The sequence below is a fragment of the Dasypus novemcinctus genome, chromosome X (assembly GCF_030445035.2).
Source record: "Dasypus novemcinctus isolate mDasNov1 chromosome X, mDasNov1.1.hap2, whole genome shotgun sequence".
Classification (NCBI taxonomy): domain Eukaryota; kingdom Metazoa; phylum Chordata; class Mammalia; order Cingulata; family Dasypodidae; genus Dasypus; species Dasypus novemcinctus.
The window spans coordinates 47,561,310-47,581,459 of NC_080704.1; the positions used below are offsets into that span (position 1 = coordinate 47,561,310).

General features: G+C 35.4%; 2 protein-coding genes across 9 annotated transcripts in view; one reads left to right on the forward strand and one right to left on the reverse strand.

The window, feature by feature from the left end:
* Positions 1-20,150, reverse strand: part of CASK (calcium/calmodulin dependent serine protein kinase) — a 435,002-nt gene that overhangs the window by 162,805 nt on the left and 252,047 nt on the right. For all 8 annotated transcript variants that reach the window (XM_058291528.1, XM_058291532.1, XM_058291535.1 and 5 more), the window contains exon 6: positions 1,123-1,225. In XM_058291528.1, the coding sequence (XP_058147511.1) occupies positions 1,123-1,225 (103 nt within the window). The remainder of the gene's footprint in view (positions 1-1,122; positions 1,226-20,150) is intronic.
* On the forward strand, positions 11,229-19,602 carry GPR34 (G protein-coupled receptor 34). Its single transcript, XM_004461024.4, has 3 exons — positions 11,229-11,354; positions 12,005-12,098; positions 16,311-19,602. Exon 3 carries the CDS (start codon positions 16,409-16,411, stop codon positions 17,528-17,530), a length of 1,122 nt encoding a protein of 373 aa, XP_004461081.1. The 5' UTR covers positions 11,229-11,354; positions 12,005-12,098; positions 16,311-16,408; the 3' UTR covers positions 17,531-19,602.

The following is a 20,150-nucleotide window of genomic DNA, read 5'->3' on the forward strand; positions in this document are numbered from 1 at the left end:
AGCATTCTTGATAATAATACTGCACTTGTAGTTTCTTATGTTTCTGGAAATGACCAGCTGAAGAGAATGCAAAACTACAAGATAATTTAAACATAATTTAGTTTGAGAGGGCCTTGTGGTGAAATACTGATTTAAGGAATACATCTATGACAAATGATTCTTTTATTGAAGATGGTATATGTTAATACTGGTTTGATTTAGTTACAGTGAATTATTTTAAATGCAATATCTTGTGAAACAGATTGTTATTTTGTTATTTATCATTTGTCAGGTATTTGAATTTAATATAAGTATTCTTGCAAGATGACAGGTTTAATAAGTTTCTGTTGATATTTTCCAAGTTTTTCCTCTTTGTGAAGACTGGCAGCACTTAGAGATAGAAAAGAGAAGGAAATAACTAGAAGACTGATAGTCTGTAAAATGGAGAATACAGTCATTTGCAAAGAACAAAAAACGGGCAGCATTCTGAACTGGAGTCTATTGAAAAGAATAAAAAAACCAAATACTTAAATCTGTAATTAACATCCACCTCTGTATGCTGGTGAAGAGTTTCTATTTTAATGTTTCTTCATCTTTTTTTCCTGGCATGGGAATTTTCTAATTATGTTTTGCTTTGGCTAATAATAAAACCAGCCTGCATTCACATTTGCTTGTTCTTCCCAATATACAGATTGATGGTCCGAGAAAGATTCTTTGATGGAAAGAGAAAAATAGCATGAAATTAAAAATTAACCATAGATGTAAACCTGGAAGTGGCTAATCCACACATTTTAGATTTGACTTCTTTGGTCAGTTCCACTTTACATGTCACACTGCCCTGCATATCATCTTCTTCAAACACTGTTATAATAATATCTGTATGTAGGGCCTCTTCTCTGGTAAGTGCTGGGAATATAAAGAGTAAAAAGATGTAGTCTATTCTTATGGGTCTGAAAATAGAGTTTTAACTATGGGGTTATCAAATTCAAAACTTGATCTATAGTATGACATTTTGGGGGGGGGAGCCGGGGTGGAATGGGGTATGAAACACTGAGTTTGGGCTAATATTTAGTTTGAACATTTTATGCCAATCTGAAAATAACCTGGTTTTGAAAGAAATATTTTTTTAAAAAGTGATCTTACCTCCAGCTACAAGTCCAGACTCTCCTAATTGAATAGCTACCCCAAAGCCCCCAAGTTTAACAGGTGCTGAGTTTTCCTTTGAGGCGAGGAGAACACAGTGGGGCTGAAAAAGAAAACAAACGAACAAACAAACAAAAAAGAAACCCAAAGAGAAGGATTAATTGAAGACGAACAATTCAATTTACATACACTGAATAACCTGACAATACAGTAACATGTTAAAACTTCTTCAGAAATTATTTTGGATGTGGAATTATTTGTCCTAGTCTCATTTCTGGCTGAATTCTTCAAGGACTTACCTTTTCTATCTGGTGTTTTTAAAGAATTACTTGCTTCCAAGATTACAGCATAGAGCTAAGAATTACTCAGAACGCATTGTTACTTGAGAAAGACAAATATTTTCTGCTCTTTCATGCAACATTCTTTTCCAGTGACAGTTTAGGTTTGTTTAAGGAGAAAAATATTTTACACTTCCTGTCAAAATGATTCTTGAAAGTTCTGACTTTACCTATAGAGCCACCATATCGTGGCCCTAAGGGGATGCTGATGATCCTTTCTTTGTCCACTCTCCAACCACCCTCTTTCTTTTCTTTATTTGCTCCATCCCGAAGTAACAGAAGTACTAAAATAGATGGGCCAGATTTCATGCCTTTAGTTGAGCCTTGTACCGAGGGAATTCAATGCTCTACCTGGCATGTCTAGTTTTCTGGACCTGTTCTTCCTCTCTCTGGGAGTGTCAGATGAGAAAGTGGGAAATGAGACTACTTGGCCTTCTTCTAGTCCAGGACAAAGACATCCTCCAAGAAGAGTAGCCTGATTGATCAGGGCTCCCTAAATATCACATGCTCTGTGGTAACAATGAGGGTTTCTTTGTAGGACCTTGTGTATCTGTATCTGCAACCTGGTTGGGTTTGGTGTCAGGAAAGGATGGAATTATGGGGCACTCTGGCCTCTCCCCAATATGACTAACATTATGTATGGCAACCTCTCAAATATGGGGTAGTAGAAAGGGCAAGCCTCTTTAAGCATGGAAAATAAAAAGTTTTTTTAGTTCTCTTCTATACTTCTCTTCATTCATAACAAAAACACAGTTTTAATTCAGATGTAGCCTATATGATAGTGGGTATGAAAAAATCTGTGTACTAAAAGCCTGAGCTGGAGTACACTGACAGATATTTAATGATGATACACAGAAGTGGGAGGGATTCTTACTCTGCTCAATGAGAGTATCAGGATTCACTTTGGAAATTACTCTTTTTGTCCAAAGAAGTCTAAAGATGTTCACAGTAGAGCCTAGTTCATAGAAAGATAAGCCCTTAAATATAAGTGGTATGAATGTGTGTGAGCTAGAGAAAGATAGGAGCGGGAAAGCAAGTGCACATGAATGAACGGTGAGCAAACTATAGCATGACACAAAGTAGTTAGAAGAGTTTACTGGGAAGCAAGTAAACCACAACAGAAATCAACTGATAAAGACTATACTCAATGAGAACTTTAAGTTGGTAAAATTAGAGAACAATGACAACAGACCTGAATAAGAAAACAATACCCCTAGAACAATTCTAGTGTGGTACACAGTGAATGAATAAGCCTGGAGATGAGGCAAGGAGAAAGATGAGGTTGGTGTAGAAGGAGAAAATAACAAATTAGATCCTAACAAGCTCTCCTGGCCATGCCTACAGAAGTATTTCCATCACCTTCTTAGGAAGGAGAAGTGGGAGCTTAACTTGGAACTCCAAAGAATCTTCCTTATACTTTGTTGATTGTATTTATGCTTAAGTTAATGTTATACAGAAATTTGTTTAATTTTCATCAGAGTGTAGGTTTAGTCTTTCTCCATAATTCCTTAAGTAAGATAAATCATAAAATTTGAATTTAAGGTAGAAAATAAACAAAGAAACAAATAAATACAAGTTAAGATAATATAAAATCAGGAAGGTTAAACGTTATGAGGCAAAATTAAGCTGGTAAGCAGGTAAGTGTTCTAGGTTTGGGGATTTCAGAGCTGCTATTTTGGTTAGGATGGTCACAAAAGGCCTCTTTGATGGGGTAATATTTGAACAGGGACCAGAATGAAGCGAAAGAGCAGGCCATGTGGAATCAAGTTCCAGGTGGGGAAGACAGTAAATATGAAGGCCAAGGGGCATGGAGAAAGTTGGTATATTTGGAGAAATGTAAGGAAGCCAGTGTTTCTGAAAAGGAATGAGCAAGGGGAAGAATGGTGGGATACCTGAGAGATGATCAAAGGCCCTATCATCTAAGGCCTTGAAGCCACGGCCAGAACTCTGTTTTTTGTGCAGTGAGATGATAAAACACCTGTGATGATTTGAAGCTGAATGGACCCCAGAAAATTATGTTCTTAAAGTTAATACATTACTGTGGGTATAAACCTATTGTAAGTGGAAACTTTTGACCAGGTTACTTCAATAAGGCATGGCCCAGGGTGAGTCTTAATCCTCTTACTGGAGTCCTTTACAAGAGAATGAAATTAAGACAAAGAGAAAGAGAAAGGGCCATGGAAACCAGAAGCTGAGAGCAATGAAATCTGAAAGAGAAGAGAGAGCCCAGCAGATGCCACCATGTGCCTTGCCATGTGACAGGAGTCTAAGACCACTGGCAGGCAGTCTTTGGGGAGAAAGTATCACCTGATGAGGCCTTGATCTAGACATTTTTCTCAGTCTCAAAGCTGTAAGCTTGTAAACTAATAAACCCCCACTGTTAAAAGCCAAACCATTTCTGGTATATCGCATTTTAGCAGCCTAGCAGACTAAAACACCACTGGAAGGTTTTGAGAAGGGGAGCGGTATAATCAGACTTTGGTTTTGAAAGGCGCTCTCTGGCTGCAGTGTGGAGAATAGATTGTAGGAGCATGAGAGTGGAAGAAATGAGACCAGTTAGAGGCTATTGCCTTTATCCAATCAAGAGAAGATTGTGACTTGGACTAGACTAGAGTGATGGAAGCAGAGATGGAAGAACTGGTGAAATACAGGATATAGTTAGACTAAATCAGATTGGATATGGAGTGTGAGAGAAAGAGTTAAGCAAGACAACTAAGTTTTTTTTTACTAAGCAACTGGGTGAAAATGAGGATGCCATTTACTAAAATTGGGAACACTGGGGAAGGAGTTTGTAAGGGGGATCAAGAATTTGGTTTCGGGACTTACTGATATTCTATTCATGGACTATTGTGGTTAGTAATCGAGAAAATGTGGCATTGGTGTGGAAAAAGTAGCCATGGTGGCTGCTGGGTGTGGGGAATGGGAGGAAGAGATGAGATGTGGAGGCATTTTCGGGACTTGGAGTTGTCCTGGGTGGTGCTGCAGGGACAATTACCAGACATTGTAGATCCTCCCATGGTCCACTGGATGGAATGTGGGAGAGTATGGGCTATGATGTGGACCATTGACCATGAGGTGCAGTGATGCCCAGAGATGTACTCACCAAATGCAATGGATGTGTCATGATGATGGGGGAGAATGTTGCTGTGGGGGGAGTGGTGGGGTGGGGGCGGTGGGGGTGAATGGGAACCTCATATTTTTTGAATGTAATATTTTTAAAAAATGAATTAAAAAATAAAATTAAAAAAGGAAACTTACCCGTTTGATCTATATATTTTTGTAATCATTCTAATCTTTTACCTTTAAAATGTATCCATGATTAAGTGTGTCCTTTTTAAAAAATAAAGGCAATAGAAAAGTGGGAATTAAAAAAAAAAGAATTTGGTTTCACACATGTTGAATATGAGATCTTATCAGATGTGGGGGCAGGCTGGAGTTAGAGATATACATTTGAGAATCAATAGCGCATAGTTGGTATTTATAGTTAATGAAATCACCTAAGGAATGACTACTGATAAAGAAGAGAAGAGGTCAGAGGACTGAGCCCTGGTGCACACCAATATGGGAGGTCAAGTAGATGAGAACAATCTAGGCAAGGAAATAGAATGCCTATAGAGTGAAGAAAATGAAAAGCAGAGGAATTTGGTGTCTTTAAGCCAATCAAAGAAACCTTTCAAGAAAAATGATTAATAGTGTTCAATGCCACTTAGAGGACATATAAGATGGGAACTAAGAATTTACCATTAGATTTGGCAAACTTGGAAGTCACTGGTAACCTTGATCAAAGTGGTCTGGTGGTATGATAGAGATAAAATTCCCATTGGACCACGTTCCAGAGAGAGATGGGGAAGAGATGATGTGGAAACAGTAAGTATAGATATCTTTAAAATTTTTTTCACTGTACTAGGATATAGGAGAAATAGGATATAGTTGGAAGAGAATGTGAAGCCTAGGAAATTTTTTGTTTAACACATACAAGTGGAGAAAATAGATTAGTAAACCCATATACGTATCATTGAGCTTTGACAGTTATTGACATTCTGCCATTTTTATCTATCATCAACCATTTTTTCTAAAGTATTTTAAAAGAAGTCATATTATTTCACCTGATAGTTCAGTACTTCTAACACGGAACTTTAAAAAATAAACAATGTCATTACCACATTCAATAAAATTAAGAATAATATCTAATACCCAGTTCACAATCAATTTTGTTCAAATGTCTCAAAAATCTCTTTTTACAGTCAAAATGGGATCCAAGATATATACATTGCACTTGATGCTTATGCCTCTTAAGTCTATCTTACTCCATAACAGATCACCCCCTCCCCTCGTCTGTACCTTTTCCCCGAAGTTCATGCTACTGATTCATTAAGATAGTAGGTAATTTCCCCTGTGGAATTTCCTACAATCTGGACTTGGTTAATGAAACCCTCTTTAATACGTTCCTTAATCTCCTGTCTTTTGTGTAATTTGGTAGATCTAGAATCTTGATTAGATTCAGATTGAATTTTAGATGGTACATCTACTGTATCACATCAGGAAGACCATAATGTCTAGTACTACTTTTAGTGACAGTTGATCAGTAGGTCCAGGAGTGGCCTTCCTGGTCCATCATTATAAGGTTCACCACCAACTTTTCACTCAGTTGATTTTAGCCACCAGTGATACGTAGATCTATAAGTAGGGATTCCAAAACGGAAATTGCACTCAACGTTTCACCATGAAAAATGTAAAATATATAGAAATTTGAAATAATTGTATAGTAGATAACCTATATCTGCCATCTAAGTTCTACAATTAACATTTTGCCACATTTGCTTGTATGTAGTCATATGTATTCATCCCTCTAACCAACCACCAATCTACCTTATTTTTTGGTACATTTAAAAGTAAGTTGCACTTCATTCCAATATCCTAGGTTCCACCTATTATTCCCTCCCTCTCCCCTCAGAACTTCTGGTAACCACTATCTTTATTTATATCAATTACATGTTCCTCTATTACTGCAATAATAATAAGTTTACTTTGGTTCATGGTTGTATTACCTTTTGTTTGTTTATACCTTGGTTAGTTGCAGTGCTTCAATATTTATTCATCGATTGTAACAAATGTACTATTGTAAGATGTTATTAATAGGGAAAGATGTGGGAGGGGAAGGAGGTGGTGAGCATGGGAATACCTTTACTTTCAATGTAACTTTTCTGTAATCAAAAACCTCTTTAAAAATAACATTTCTCATATGAAAAAAAAAGTACACTTTTAATAGGATGTTTCTCTCAGTACTTTTGGATATTTGACAATTTTATAAAATTTTTTAAAAAGCAAGTTGCAAATATCGGTGCTTTTCGGCACTACACTTCAGCACACATTATTAGAGTTTCAAATTTGTTTACAATTCTTTTCTAAGGTAAAATTTACATACTGTGAAACAGACAAATCTTCAAGTACTGTTAGAGAGTTTTGACAAATGCAGACATCTGCGTAACCCAAATCCCTATCCAGATATACAGTATGTACTCTTTCATGTACAGCTTCTTTCACTCATCATAATAGCCTGAGATTTATCCATATTGTTGCAATCAGTAATTCATTACTTTTTATTGCTGAGTAAATATTCCATTTATGAATATACCACAGTTTGTCCATTCACCTGTTGATGGACATCTGGACAGTTTTTAGTTGTTTGCTATTATGAGTAAAGCAGCTATGAACTAATTCTAGAATAACAACGTGGTTTCTAGGCAACCTGCAAAGGTATCTGAAGAAGGCTGGCATTTTTTTGTTTTGATTACAAATTCACAGATTTTTTTATATTGATGTGTTTCAATCAACTGCAGCCATTTATCATTGTTGTTCAAATTGTTCCATTTTTGGCCAGTGGGCGCCCCACTGAGTTAGCTCTTAAGTGCTTTTTTTTTTTTTTTAAAGACTTTAAGGAATCTGATACCCTCCTTGTTTTCAGGCACAAGAAGCTGTCCCAGGCTCATCTTGTTGATTTCTTGCCCCAGATGTAGCCATCTTTCCAAGTAGCAAATAATTAAATCCATAATCTGAGTACTATGCCCGCTGTTATTACTGGGATATCATTGCTTCAACTTTCATGGACAGAACTAAGAAATAAGTGTTTTTTTAGAAGGAGAAAAAAACCCATGAATTCATGCTGATGCTTCTTCCTATTCAATAACAGGGTTTTTACTTTGTTTCTTTGCTTTTGCACTGTAATCTTGGTTCCTAATGACATTAACATAATTATTCAGTTGCTTTATGTGTTTATGTGTGTGTGTGTAAATTTTCAAAATAACAGCACCAACATTACCAGTTACAAGTTCAACTGTATGCTATTTAAGATTTCTTTGTGGTTCTTTTTGTCCCTTAGAAAAATACTGCTAGATATACCCAGTCGAAATACTATTTTACTGCTAAATAAAGCAAGAATTCATGAGTCTATGCTGACATAAACAAATATATAAATAATTAAGTGGAAGAGAAGGAAAGCTTTTACTTCAGTAGCAAACCAACTAAAAAATGTAGAAGTGATGGAATTAGAAAACAACTATATGGTAGTTATTATAATAACTGTTTCAAGGTAAGAATCATCAAAGGATGCTAAAACTGGTTAGTTAAAAGCTTGACGAGAAATAGGATATTTATATAACCTCAAAGTATTTCCCCACAGGATGTTTACTAATCACAATGGGTAAAACAGTAATTTTACAGGGGAGAAATGTGGCAGACACTACTATCTAAGTTACCATCACCAACAATGGGATTGATAGCATGTGATTCCTGATATATTGGCAGAGAAGAACTCAGCAATACTCTGGAACTGAGGAATAATGTGTGGTATTCCTGACAAAGTACATAATTGGATCTAATCATAAGAAAACATCAGACAGAGACCCAAACTGAAAGACATTCTAGACAGTAACTGGACTACATGCTTCAGAACTATCTGTCATGAAATACAAAAAACAAAAAGGCAAAAAACCTCAGGAAAGGAGACTAAAGAAACATAACAACCTGGAGGGTGCAGGGAAGGAGGAGGGGATGCCACGGAACTGGTATTTCAGAGGGAGGGACTCTGTGCGCCCTATTAACACCCTGGGCTGTCTTCCCCATAGGTGCTGTTGCCGCCTCATCACCATGCCTCGCAAAATTGAGGAAATTAAAGACTTCCTGCTCGCAGCCAGGCTAAAGGATGCCAAATCTGTCAAGATCAAGAAAAATAAAGATAATGTAAAATTTAAAGTTCGCTGCAGCAGGTATCTTTATACTTTGGTCATCACAGACAAAGAGAAGGCAGAGAAACTGAAGCAGTCCCTGCCTTCAGATTTGGCAGTGAAGGAGCTGACATGAACCAGACGTGCTGATTTGAACTGTATTAAAATTAAAAAAAAAGATACATAATCTAATGCAACCCACGATCTTGTTTTTATTTTTGCTATAAAGGATATTTTGAGGGCAATTGATGAAATTGGTACAAGGCCTATAGATCAAATGATAGTATTCTTTTGATATAAATTTGTAGATTTTGATAATTACACTGTGGTTATATAAGAGAATCCCTTGTTTTTTTGAAAATATACGGACAGATGGATAAAGTGATATAGATAGAGTGAGAGAAAAAGCAAAAGTAGTAAATTTTTAACATATGGGGAATCTAAGTGAAGGATAATCCGGACTCCTTTGTACTTTTTAAACTCTTCTGTAAGTCTAGAATTATGTCAAACAACAACGACCAATTTTAAAATCACTTAAAATAATTCTTCTGATTATGCTTTCAATGTGTTAAACAGTGAGGTTGATTTGTTTTAATTTGATTTTTGACTTAATTTGGTGTTTTAATTAAATAAAACATTTACATGGTTCCACAGTCAAAACTACAGAACAAACACCATTCAGAGAGATGCAACTTTTGTCTCCCCACCCCCACTATTAATGGTTTTTATTATTTTTTGGTTTATCCTTTTGTCATTTAAAAAAAATAAAATATATAAATGTTCAAATTTTTCACATAACAATATATTCTATACGACTCCATAGCAGCACCTAGAGGATCTTCAGGGAGGGAGGTTTTTGTTTTGTTTTTAAAGACAGAGAAATGTTCGTGTGCTGATGGGAATGATTTAGTAGAGAGGGAAAACTTCATACCCCAGGAGAGGGGATGGACATACCAGTAGAGGGATTAGGCTTACGTGACAGTAGCAAAGGCAAGTAAAGGGACACTGGTAGATATAGGCAGATGTGGAAGCTCTCTTCTAAGTGCTTCTATTTTTTCAGCGAAATAAAAAGTGATGATCAGTTGGGAATAGAGAAGGAGAGGGGATTGCTATAGTTCAAGAATAGTGAAGGTGTGAAATAGTCTTTTCAAAGAGTAGGAGAATAAATTGACGAAGGCAGTGGTTCTCAAACTTTAGTATCAGAATCACAAATTGCTGGGCCACACTCCCAGAATTTCTGGTTCACAGGTCGGGATGAGGTCAAGAATGTGCATTTCTAACAAATTCTTGACTGCTCTTGATGCTACTGTTTGGGGAGCCATGCTTTGAGAACCATGGGATTAAGGAAATACAGTAGGACTGTTGGTAGCACAGGGGTCCACCTTGAGGTTTGTGGTCATGAATTTGAAGTAAGACCAATCAGCATGACTGTGCATTTGTAACCAGCAGTCATCATTTCAGCTGGCAGGGTTCAGGCCTGGAATGGGTGGTGAGTTGGATTTTTACCAGGTTTGGGGTTTAGATGAAGATGAGATGATGATATCAATGATAGATAACACCAAAGAAGCATATGTCTTTATTTATTCTTTCTACTTCTAGCTTTATATAAATTTTAAAAAACCAAAAAACTTAAGATACCAACAAATGAGGAAGAGGAAAGGTGAGGGGAAGAGAATAACATATAGGAATAAGCGAAGAAGACAGAGACAGAAAGTTAAGGCTGAACAGGAAAAAGCTCATATAAAGGAAGAACTAGAAAAAGATTATATGAGCTTATCATACTCAAATCTAGTGGTAGTCTGCTGACTCACACTGAGGAGAAAATAAAATAAACATAGTAACAATAGGACTACTAAGGAACTGAAGGTTAAAACAGAATTAGTATTGTCAAAAAGAGGTAGCTGAAGTGTGAAAAAATACCTAGCATAAAATAGAAAAAGAAGCATATTTATAATAGAATTTATGAAATTGAAGGCTAATAGGTAATTGGTAAATATTTAGTCATAAAAATGATCCTCACAGACCAATACAGTATTACTTTCCTTCTCAGAGTTTCTAGGGCAAAGCAGGAGCTGAAGAATATTTTTATTCTAGCAATCAGAAAGTATTCTGTTCCATGTGTCATATATTAAAAAATGAAAAGTTTAGAAGAGTATACCTAGAAATAATTAGAATGTTCCTTGAGAGTATTTATCCTAGTTTCTAAAAACTATCCAAAAAAACCCCAACAGAAATTCAATACGTATGCTTTAAAAGTCCATGTAGCTTCTTACCTATCATTTCTTGGGAAAAATGAAAAGGTGTACTTCTACTTATTATTTATAAAAATTATTTTGGGGGATGAAGGAAACTATCTATACCTGTCAAGTTGGAAGGTGGTTATTCATAAAAACATACATAATTTCCTAAACTTAAGTGTTGACTGAGTTGAAGCATAATGCTGTTGCATGGTGGTGGGGCCTTTTTATATTTTCAAAAGGAGTCTAAGAGTTGTCATACTGAAAAGAGAAAGAAAAAAAAATTTACCACCACACGCAAATATAAAGGAGAAGAAAACCCCAATCGATTGCGCCACTACCGGATGGAGAAGCCCAGCTGACACCACCAAGACAAGTCTCTGTCTAGGGAAGCTTGGGGGCTAAGCTCCTTTTACTTCAGGAGAGCCTGAACTGTGAGTATTACTTAATCTTAACTAAATAAAGGATCCTTTATTTCAATTAAAATTGATTATCTGAACATTACAAGTGAAACTTGATTCATGTTGATAAGGAATACTCTAATACCAGCAACACTTTGCTATTAGAATCACTAAAGTAAACTGCTTGAATGACACCACTGCCTTGATGAAAATGAGGCTACGTCATTTTAGTTACTTTAAGAACTTTAGGACATTCAAGATATTTAGGCTCAAACTGAAAATATACTCACACTGTTTATATTATATTTTGTATACTGCCATAAAATACTGTATATCCTACTTACATCAATTAAAAGTTAATTTCATATGCAACACATTTTATTTCTACTGTATTATAAATTATCTGTAACTTAATAACTTTATTAAGCTCTGTGGTCTTTCTATTTTCAATTATAGTATTTTATTACATTATTAACTATTTTATTGTAATTACCAATTAAATTTGAAATTTATTGTTTCAGAAATAAGTAAGGTGATTACAGGAAACAAAAAGCAAAATACACTTTAGTTAATTCAACTAAAATAAAAAAATAGTTTGAGCAAAAGTTTACAGCAAATACTACTATACTGCTAATATAATTATTTCCAAAGTAATATGCTTTTAATTTTCATTCTGTATACAGGAATTAATGCAGTTTTAGAAGCATGGCCTGAATGATTCAGTCATTATCAAGTCAAACTAAAAAACGATGAAAGGTTGCTATCCTTACCAAATAGGTATGTATTTTAACATGGCAACGTGGAATTATAAACACATTAAGAGTTAAGGGAATTCACAAACATGCCAAAACTGCATTTAAAAAGCTTCTGCTCGCGTGGGGCCATAATGGAATCTGTCGGGTCCTACCCTCCAGTGCAGTAGCTCCTCTATGGGCCAGTTAAAATAAATTAGCAGGGGTAGGGGAGCGGTGGTGGTGGCAATGGTGGTGGTGGGCACTAACATAGGGTTGTGAGCTTCATAATTTGCCAAGTGACAGCATTACAAAACACTTACCATCTACTATCAGAAAGCCATTGTGACCACTTCAATATAACACATGGGTCATCAGTCATGTCCACTGAGAAATTAGTCCACTGTGAACACAAGGGTTTGTTTCTTGTCTGAACAGGTAATTCTAAACATACTAAGCAAGTCGTTTTTACAATATCAATAAATGGCATTACGAATAGCAAGCAATCGACATGTTATATATATATATATATATAAAATGTGCCAACCTAGCTCAAAGAAGGCAAAAACCTGCCATTAAAGTTTAGAACAGAATTTAATCTGTTAATAAATAATTGTACACTAGACATCTGCTACATAGTTCTCAACAATGGCTACTACTCTATTTAAACAATTGCACTGCTCTGCTGTATTCCCTTAAGTTTAAGACTAAAGCAGAACCAACAGTTTACTGTTGATATCTTGTTCAACTACTATTTGTTTATTTTACTTGCAGATTAGGGCAGAGACAAAAGGTTTCAGAATATGTACTTTGTGCTAACAGCTTTCTAGAGATTATTTTGATTAGGGTTAACTGGTCTAGAAAGAAGTCTGATATGCTTTAGGGGGTGTACTGAACATTCTGATGAATGATTTGTGATTCTGTAAACTCTGAATTCAGGTATTTACTATAATGGGCATGCCAAATAAAAAAATTAATACCGTTTTCGATAAAAGTAGAGCCAGATGGCATTATCTCTTCTTAAAATTGCTGATGCGGATAATGTTAAGTCAGTCATGTCAAAACATTGTTGATCTAATTCTATATTCATAAAGAAAATGCTTATTATATCTGATAAGAAGTGAGGTTTGGTGAAAAGGATCCCAGGCTCTATAAGTCCCAACTAGGGCACTGCCATTCGAAGACTGTGTGGCCAAGGGTGGGGTCATAACTTCTTCTGTAATACCTGTATCTCATACATTTATTGGAAAGATTATGTAAATGAAAGAATATAAATGTGCTTAACACAGTGTCTTACAGATAGCAAGTGCTAAATAAATATTAATTAATGGTTTGGCCATTTAGCTCCACGTTTCAAAGTCTGTCTGCACACTGGAATTCCTGGGGAGTTTTTAAAGAAAACCATTGCTTGGAGCCCATTCCAGACCAATTAAATCAGACTATTTGGGGATGAAGCCAGACACTGGTATCTTTAAAAAGCCCTTAAGGGGATTCTAATATGCAGCCAGGCTTGAGAACCAAGAATCCTTTCTACAAAGTGCCAATCGGTGGTAGTCTCAAAAATCTCCAGCAGTAAGACCTTATTGTCTCCCAAGATAAATCGTTCCCTTCTAAAAAATCATTTCCTTAAAAAGAGACAACATCTGTCTCTGCAATTTCTACCCACTGGTCCTTGTTCTGCTTTCTGAAGACACATATAACAAGGTGAAACCTTTTACTTCATGGACTAAAGTGGTCACATCTCCAGGATAAGGTGCCTATTTCCTTCAACTTGTCCTTCTGTGGTGATTTAAGCTCTTCTCCCCATTTGGTCTGTGGCCTTTTCTAAATATGCTGCTCAGGATGAAGTACTGTATACCAGGTGAGACCCCACCAGCATGGAACAGAGGCAGACCAGTAGTAACACCCTCACTTAAGACAATATACATCTATGAATTCGACCAAAGATGGCAGTGGTTTTAGTTCCAACCACATCACACCACTGACACAGCGATTGCAGTCAATTGCAATTGTGTTTTATTTATACAGCTGAAGCCCTTCCGGTACTTGTACAGTTGATTTTGATAGCCACAGTTAGTACTTCATATGGATTTCTACTAAATCCTATCTTTCATTCACAATATTTATTGTGCTAACTGGTATGCATAGGCAAATATAATAGACCTGGTTCTTATCCTAATGGAGCTTAAAATCTATGAGGGAGAAGAAAACAAATACTACTTACAAATGAGTTGTTAAAGTCATTTGGGCTATCAGAACTCAGAATCACATCATTTCTTGTGTCTCCCTTCTCTTTCATCAGGAGATATATTCATACCTGAACCCTTGAAGGCTCCTTATGTAGCCACACCACACAAGTCCCTCTACTGACCCCCTTTTCTTCTTCCTGGTATTTCAGATTCTATTATCAGTTTCATTTTTGGAAGCCTGCCATTCTTCCTAGACTGCCTTTCCTTTTAGAATCTTCGATCAGAAGAAACAGGCTTCTAAGTTTCTTTAAACTTTGTGAAATCTGTCTTCCTGCAGTTGAGACACACAACACACAACTGACTCAGTATTCCCTCCTTCCTCCATCCCACTCTGCCACTGTTCTGAATCCAGGCTCTTATCAGATATTACATAACTTCCTCCTCACTAGCCAGTTCCTCTTCTTTAGAATCAATTCCCCCTTTACAAAAATTTAAACCTGAATTTTACCCATCTAATAGAAAGGTTTCTTATTAATTAAATTTTGGCAGAATTTTAAGAAAGGTTAAGTTCTTCCAAATATTTTTTTCTCTGTGTATTATATCATATCAGGAAATTAATGATTATGATTCAAATCCACTTTGCATTATAGTACTCATGGTTTGACGCACACCCCCACAAAAATGTTCCCAAAGAGCAAGGTTTCTCATATTCACCTTTGTTTCCCAAGCAGTACTTAGCCAGGTATGAAAAACTTACTAATCTGAGCTTTTGATTGAAAAGGTGTTTTCTAAAGCTAACTTTTACCGAGCACTTGTTATATGCCAAGGTTAAGCTCTTCATATGCATTTTGCATTTCTGCAAATGAGAAAACTGAGGTAGAAAAATTTAGTTATTTGCCCAAGGTGACAGAGTTAGTTAGGCCCAATTTTGAAAACCTTATTCTGAATCCTTTTATGCTACACCTTCTTGGAGGCTGCTATTGAGAAACAGGGCAGTCACTCTAAAAAAGAAATGTGAGGAGACTTTCTGGTCTCTCCTCATATCTTCTAGCTCTTTATGATGGGCTCTCAGACTGAGCTCTTTGTAGCAGTCAATGCCCTGGGAAGGGCCAATAACAAGTAGCACTGCTAACATTCTCTGCTGCTGCAAACAACAAGTAGAATTCACCCACTATCTCTTATAAGTTTCTAGCAACAGTCTCAAATTACCTAATCCAGGGCATATTTAAGTTGCAATTAGTTACTTTCAAAATCTTGGATTGCACATTCTGCTTCCCATCTACACTGTGATCCTATGCTTCTAGGTCAGGGGTGGTTAATAGGCAGCCACCACTTGGCGTGGTTTTTGTTCGGCTATTTTGTTCCGTGTGGTGTTCTAAGAGTTTGTGTAACTAAGCAGTGTTATGCTGTCCTGGTTTGTTATGTTCATTGTATGCCCCATAGGCAAATTATTTTAATATCCCCAACTTGGTCTCAGGTGTACAATGGAAGAAATTTAGGATCCTCTTCCCACCCCCACCACCGAATGAGAGACTGCCATAGTTTATCTGTTACATGCTGTTTGGCAACATGTATCAAAATGAATGAATGGCACATATGAGGGAAAGGGTCAAGGCACAAAGCGGTTCTGAAGCTGGGCAGGGCCAGAGTGGGCCATACTCACTCACAAGGCTATTATTACCTTTGGGGAAACTGACATTCATCTAAAAAATATATCCGTTATCTTTTCTTTTCACCTTTTTCTCTTTTACTCCAACAATCTCCCTTAAAAAAGATGATCTCTTAATTCATTATTGATTTCAATATCATAAACAAATAAACCTTGAATGCATAGCACAGCTAAAGGGAAGGTTAGAGCAGGACACTCTATAAGAGCCTACTACATTTGCTGCTTGTTTGGTGATACCAAAATGCTGCTACACACACTGTGCAGTTATCTAAACAGTCCAAAGAAGGAAAGAACTAAAGTTTCCCACAACGTCTGGAAATAAATCATTTATTATTTATGCATCGAGTTAAAGTAACTTTTAAAAATAGCAAATGACTCAACTTTTGGCATTCTGTTGTAGGAAAAATCTGAAGACATAAAACGACACATAAGGACATGTCAACTGGCAACTTCACTGTTTGATCCTCACAGAAGACTGTGCGAAGTCACACAGTAACAATGACGACAACTTCAGTCAGCAGCCGGTCTTGCTCTTCCCATGGAACACAATTCATAGCTAATCACAGCAATCCATTGCCACAAAACTTCTCAGGAGCATCAAATGCTACATGTCCCATGGATGAAAAATTACTATCTACTGTGTTAACAACTTTCTACTCAATTATTTTCATTGTGGGACTGGTTGGGAACATAATTGCCCTCTATGTATTTCTGGGTATCCACCGCAAAAGAAATTCCATTCAAATCTACCTTCTTAATGTAGCAATTGCAGACCTCCTACTCATCTTTTGCCTCCCTTTCCGAATCATGTACCACATTAACCACAACAAGTGGACACTAGGTGTGATTCTTTGCAAGGTTGTGGGAACACTATTTTATATGAACATGTACATTAGTATTATTTTGCTTGGATTCATCAGCTTGGATCGCTACATAAAAATTAATCGGTCTATACAACAACGGAAAGCACTAACAACCAAACAAAGTATTTTTGTTTGTGGTACAGTATGGACAATTGCTCTTGTGGGATTTTTAACTATGATTATCTTAACACTTAAGAAAGAAGGGCATAATTCGACAGTGTGTTTCCATTATAGAGATAAGCATGATGCAAAAGGAGAAGCAATTTTTAACTTCATTCTTGTGGTAATGTTCTGGTTGATTTTCCTACTAACAATCCTTTCGTATATTAAGATTGGTAAGAATCTATTGAGGATTTCGAAAAGGAGGTCAAAATTTCCTAATTCTGGTAAATATGCCACAATAGCCCGGAATTCCTTTATTGTACTTATCATTTTTACTATATGCTTTGTTCCCTATCATGCCTTCCGATTCATCTACATTTCTTCACAGCTAAATATCTCATCTTGCTACTGGAAGGAAATTGTTCACAAAACCAATGAGATCATGCTGGTTCTCTCGTCTTTCAATAGTTGCCTAGATCCAGTCATGTACTTCCTGATGTCCAGTAATATCCGCAAAATAATGTGCCAACTTCTTTCCAGACGATTTCAAGGGGAAGCAAGCAGGAGTGAAAGCACTTCAGAATTTAAACCAGGATATTCCCTGCATGATACATCAGTTGGAGTTAAAATTCAGTCTGTTTCTCAAAATGTTTGAGGTAAATCATTAAAAACAATGATAAACAAACAAATAAAAAACACAGCCTCTTAATATCTGAAGAACTAAAAAGTTCTAGCATTTGCAAAACTCAGATCTTCTCAAAGCTCTTTTCTTATTTGTGATATTTCATTTTCTTAATTGTAAAACAGCTCAAGGAATTTTAAATGTGTATGTAAAATCTTTAAAAAATTGTTAACCTAACACTTTTAACATAGATTATAAGGTTAAGTGAAATTCATGGCTTTAACAATAAAATAATTAAAGAAAATGTCAGTTTCTAATGTCACTAAAGTAGCTATTAAAATCAAGCATGTGACAGTAATTTAAAGTATGTGTAAAGTAAGAGTTAAATTTTTTGGAGGCCTACCTAAAATGTCAGGAAATATACATTTATTTGACATTTAAAAAGTTTGTATAATATGTCAGTGTATCCATTTGTGCCTGCGCCTTTGTATCAGGTGAAAATGATAATTAGTAAAATTCCTATATAAAAGAATGAAATCACCTACTATCTATCACTGCTTAGAAAGAAATGGAAAGAACTTAGATACGTTACAGTAAAATCAAACAACAGGTGAGCTAAGAATCCAATAATGTAGCAACAGGACTTAAAACCTCACCTTGAAACAGATTTATGAACCATTTAGCCATCTTGGGCCATGCTTTGGTAAAATATCTAGCAAAACTGAAGATGTACATACCCTATGATCCAGCAAGTCCACAACTAGGTATACATCTTATAGAATCACTCAAATATGTACACAAGAAAGCATATGTAAAAATGCTCAGTGAACTACTTTTCATAATACTAAACAATTGGAGACAGCCTACCTAATTAACCATCCATCAGCAAAAGGATGGAGAAATAAACTGTGGCTTATTCACAAAATGGAGTACTATACAGCACGTCAATTAAATGAACTACACCTGCATGCATCAACAAGGACAAGTCTCAAAAACAATGTCAAGTAAAACTAAAAAACCAACTGGGAAAAGGGTATGTACCTTCAGTAAACCTACAACTTCTCTACTAAAAAATAAATTTAAAAGGTATCTAACATATGAAACCATTTATAGAAAATAGAAAAACATAAAACAATACTATATCCCTTATGGATTATATATATGCAATAAAAATATGAAACATGCATGGTAATATATACACAACATACATACTAACTTCAAGTTAATGGTTATCTCTGAGGAGATTTGAAGGAAACATGGCAAAATGTTAATGCCTGTTAAACCTGGCTGGGAGGTACATGGATGTTTATTAGGACTCAGTTTTTATGATGATACTTAGTGTATCATCAAGGCAACCATTCTCAAAAGTTTGACCAGTAAAAGTATTTGTCCAGTTCTTTGGTCACACATAGAACCTGGATCCTGTTAATGGAATATATAAAAATATGTTATGGTAACTCCAAGGATCCATCCATTCATCTATCACAGAGTAGGAGATGTTTTTATAGTCAAAATACTTCTTAAAACTTAAGGTAGGTCATTGCTGGGAAATCACTGTTAAAAAGTATGAAGACTTTTGTTAGAGTTGAATTCATTTTAATGAGATTTGGTTTGTATTACTTAATATTTCAGTAAGTGCACACACTGGTTGAGTAAACAATAGGTCAAAGTATATTTAAAAAACAAGTAATATTTAAGAACAAAAATCGAAATTTGCTGGAAAACTAGGCTCATGAAAAAAGTAATATAATTATATTAATTACCTTGTCCTAATAAATATCACCTAACTGAAACTCAGCATTTATTTGAATGATTTTAAAATATGAAAATATTTTTCCCTCATGTTCTCAAAATTAAATTATTAGTAGACATTTATACCTCTATATGTTTCTATTATAAAAATATAGTTTGAATGGTCAAGTTACATTACAAAATATTATTACTATTAATTATTCTTGGTTTCAAGGAACATGAAAAGAAAAATAAATACCCTCATATCTCTGGATGGAAGCTATTTGTCATGTTATTTGTATTAAATGAGACGATCCCTATAAAGCCCAGTACAACAGTCTTCTTTAAAAAAAAATAAAAAAAAATACAGTGAATTAATTCTTGTTGTGTTATTTGTAATAAAATTTTGATAAAAGTGAATCTGCCTATAGTCCCATAATGGATTTTGTTTACTGATAGATGTTTCACTAATAACATGCCTTAGAGTAACTAATAATATTTCTGGATTCTGAGAATATTTCTCAATTTTTAGAGAAAGATGCTAATGACTTATCAAATTTAAGGCTCTTTATAAAATATAATTTTTTATTTGTTACTGAGCATTAGTTGTATACATGCAGGAAACACTGTTCCTACCTTCTTCCAACCCAAGTTTTAGTGCTAGAGGCACACAGAAAAAGGTAATTCAGAAATATATACATATCTCACCTTGCTTAAGACCTATAGAACAAGTTTCTAAATAACATCTTACATATGCAAAAACAAATGAGGTCAAAATTAACTGCCTGGTTTCCAGAGTGAGACCTAAATGCTGAGTACTGCTATCAGTTTTGGAAAAATATTCTGGTTTAATGGTAGTTGAATTTTAAGATCAGGTAAATAGTAAAAGAAAATTCTGTTCTAGTACAGAAGGCTTTATTTT

Bases quoted from the DNA above. Each gene is read 5' to 3' on its own strand.
- GPR34 (XM_004461024.4), top strand. From the start codon at position 16,409: ATGACGACAACTTCAGTCAGCAGCCGGTCTTGCTCTTCCCATGGAACA.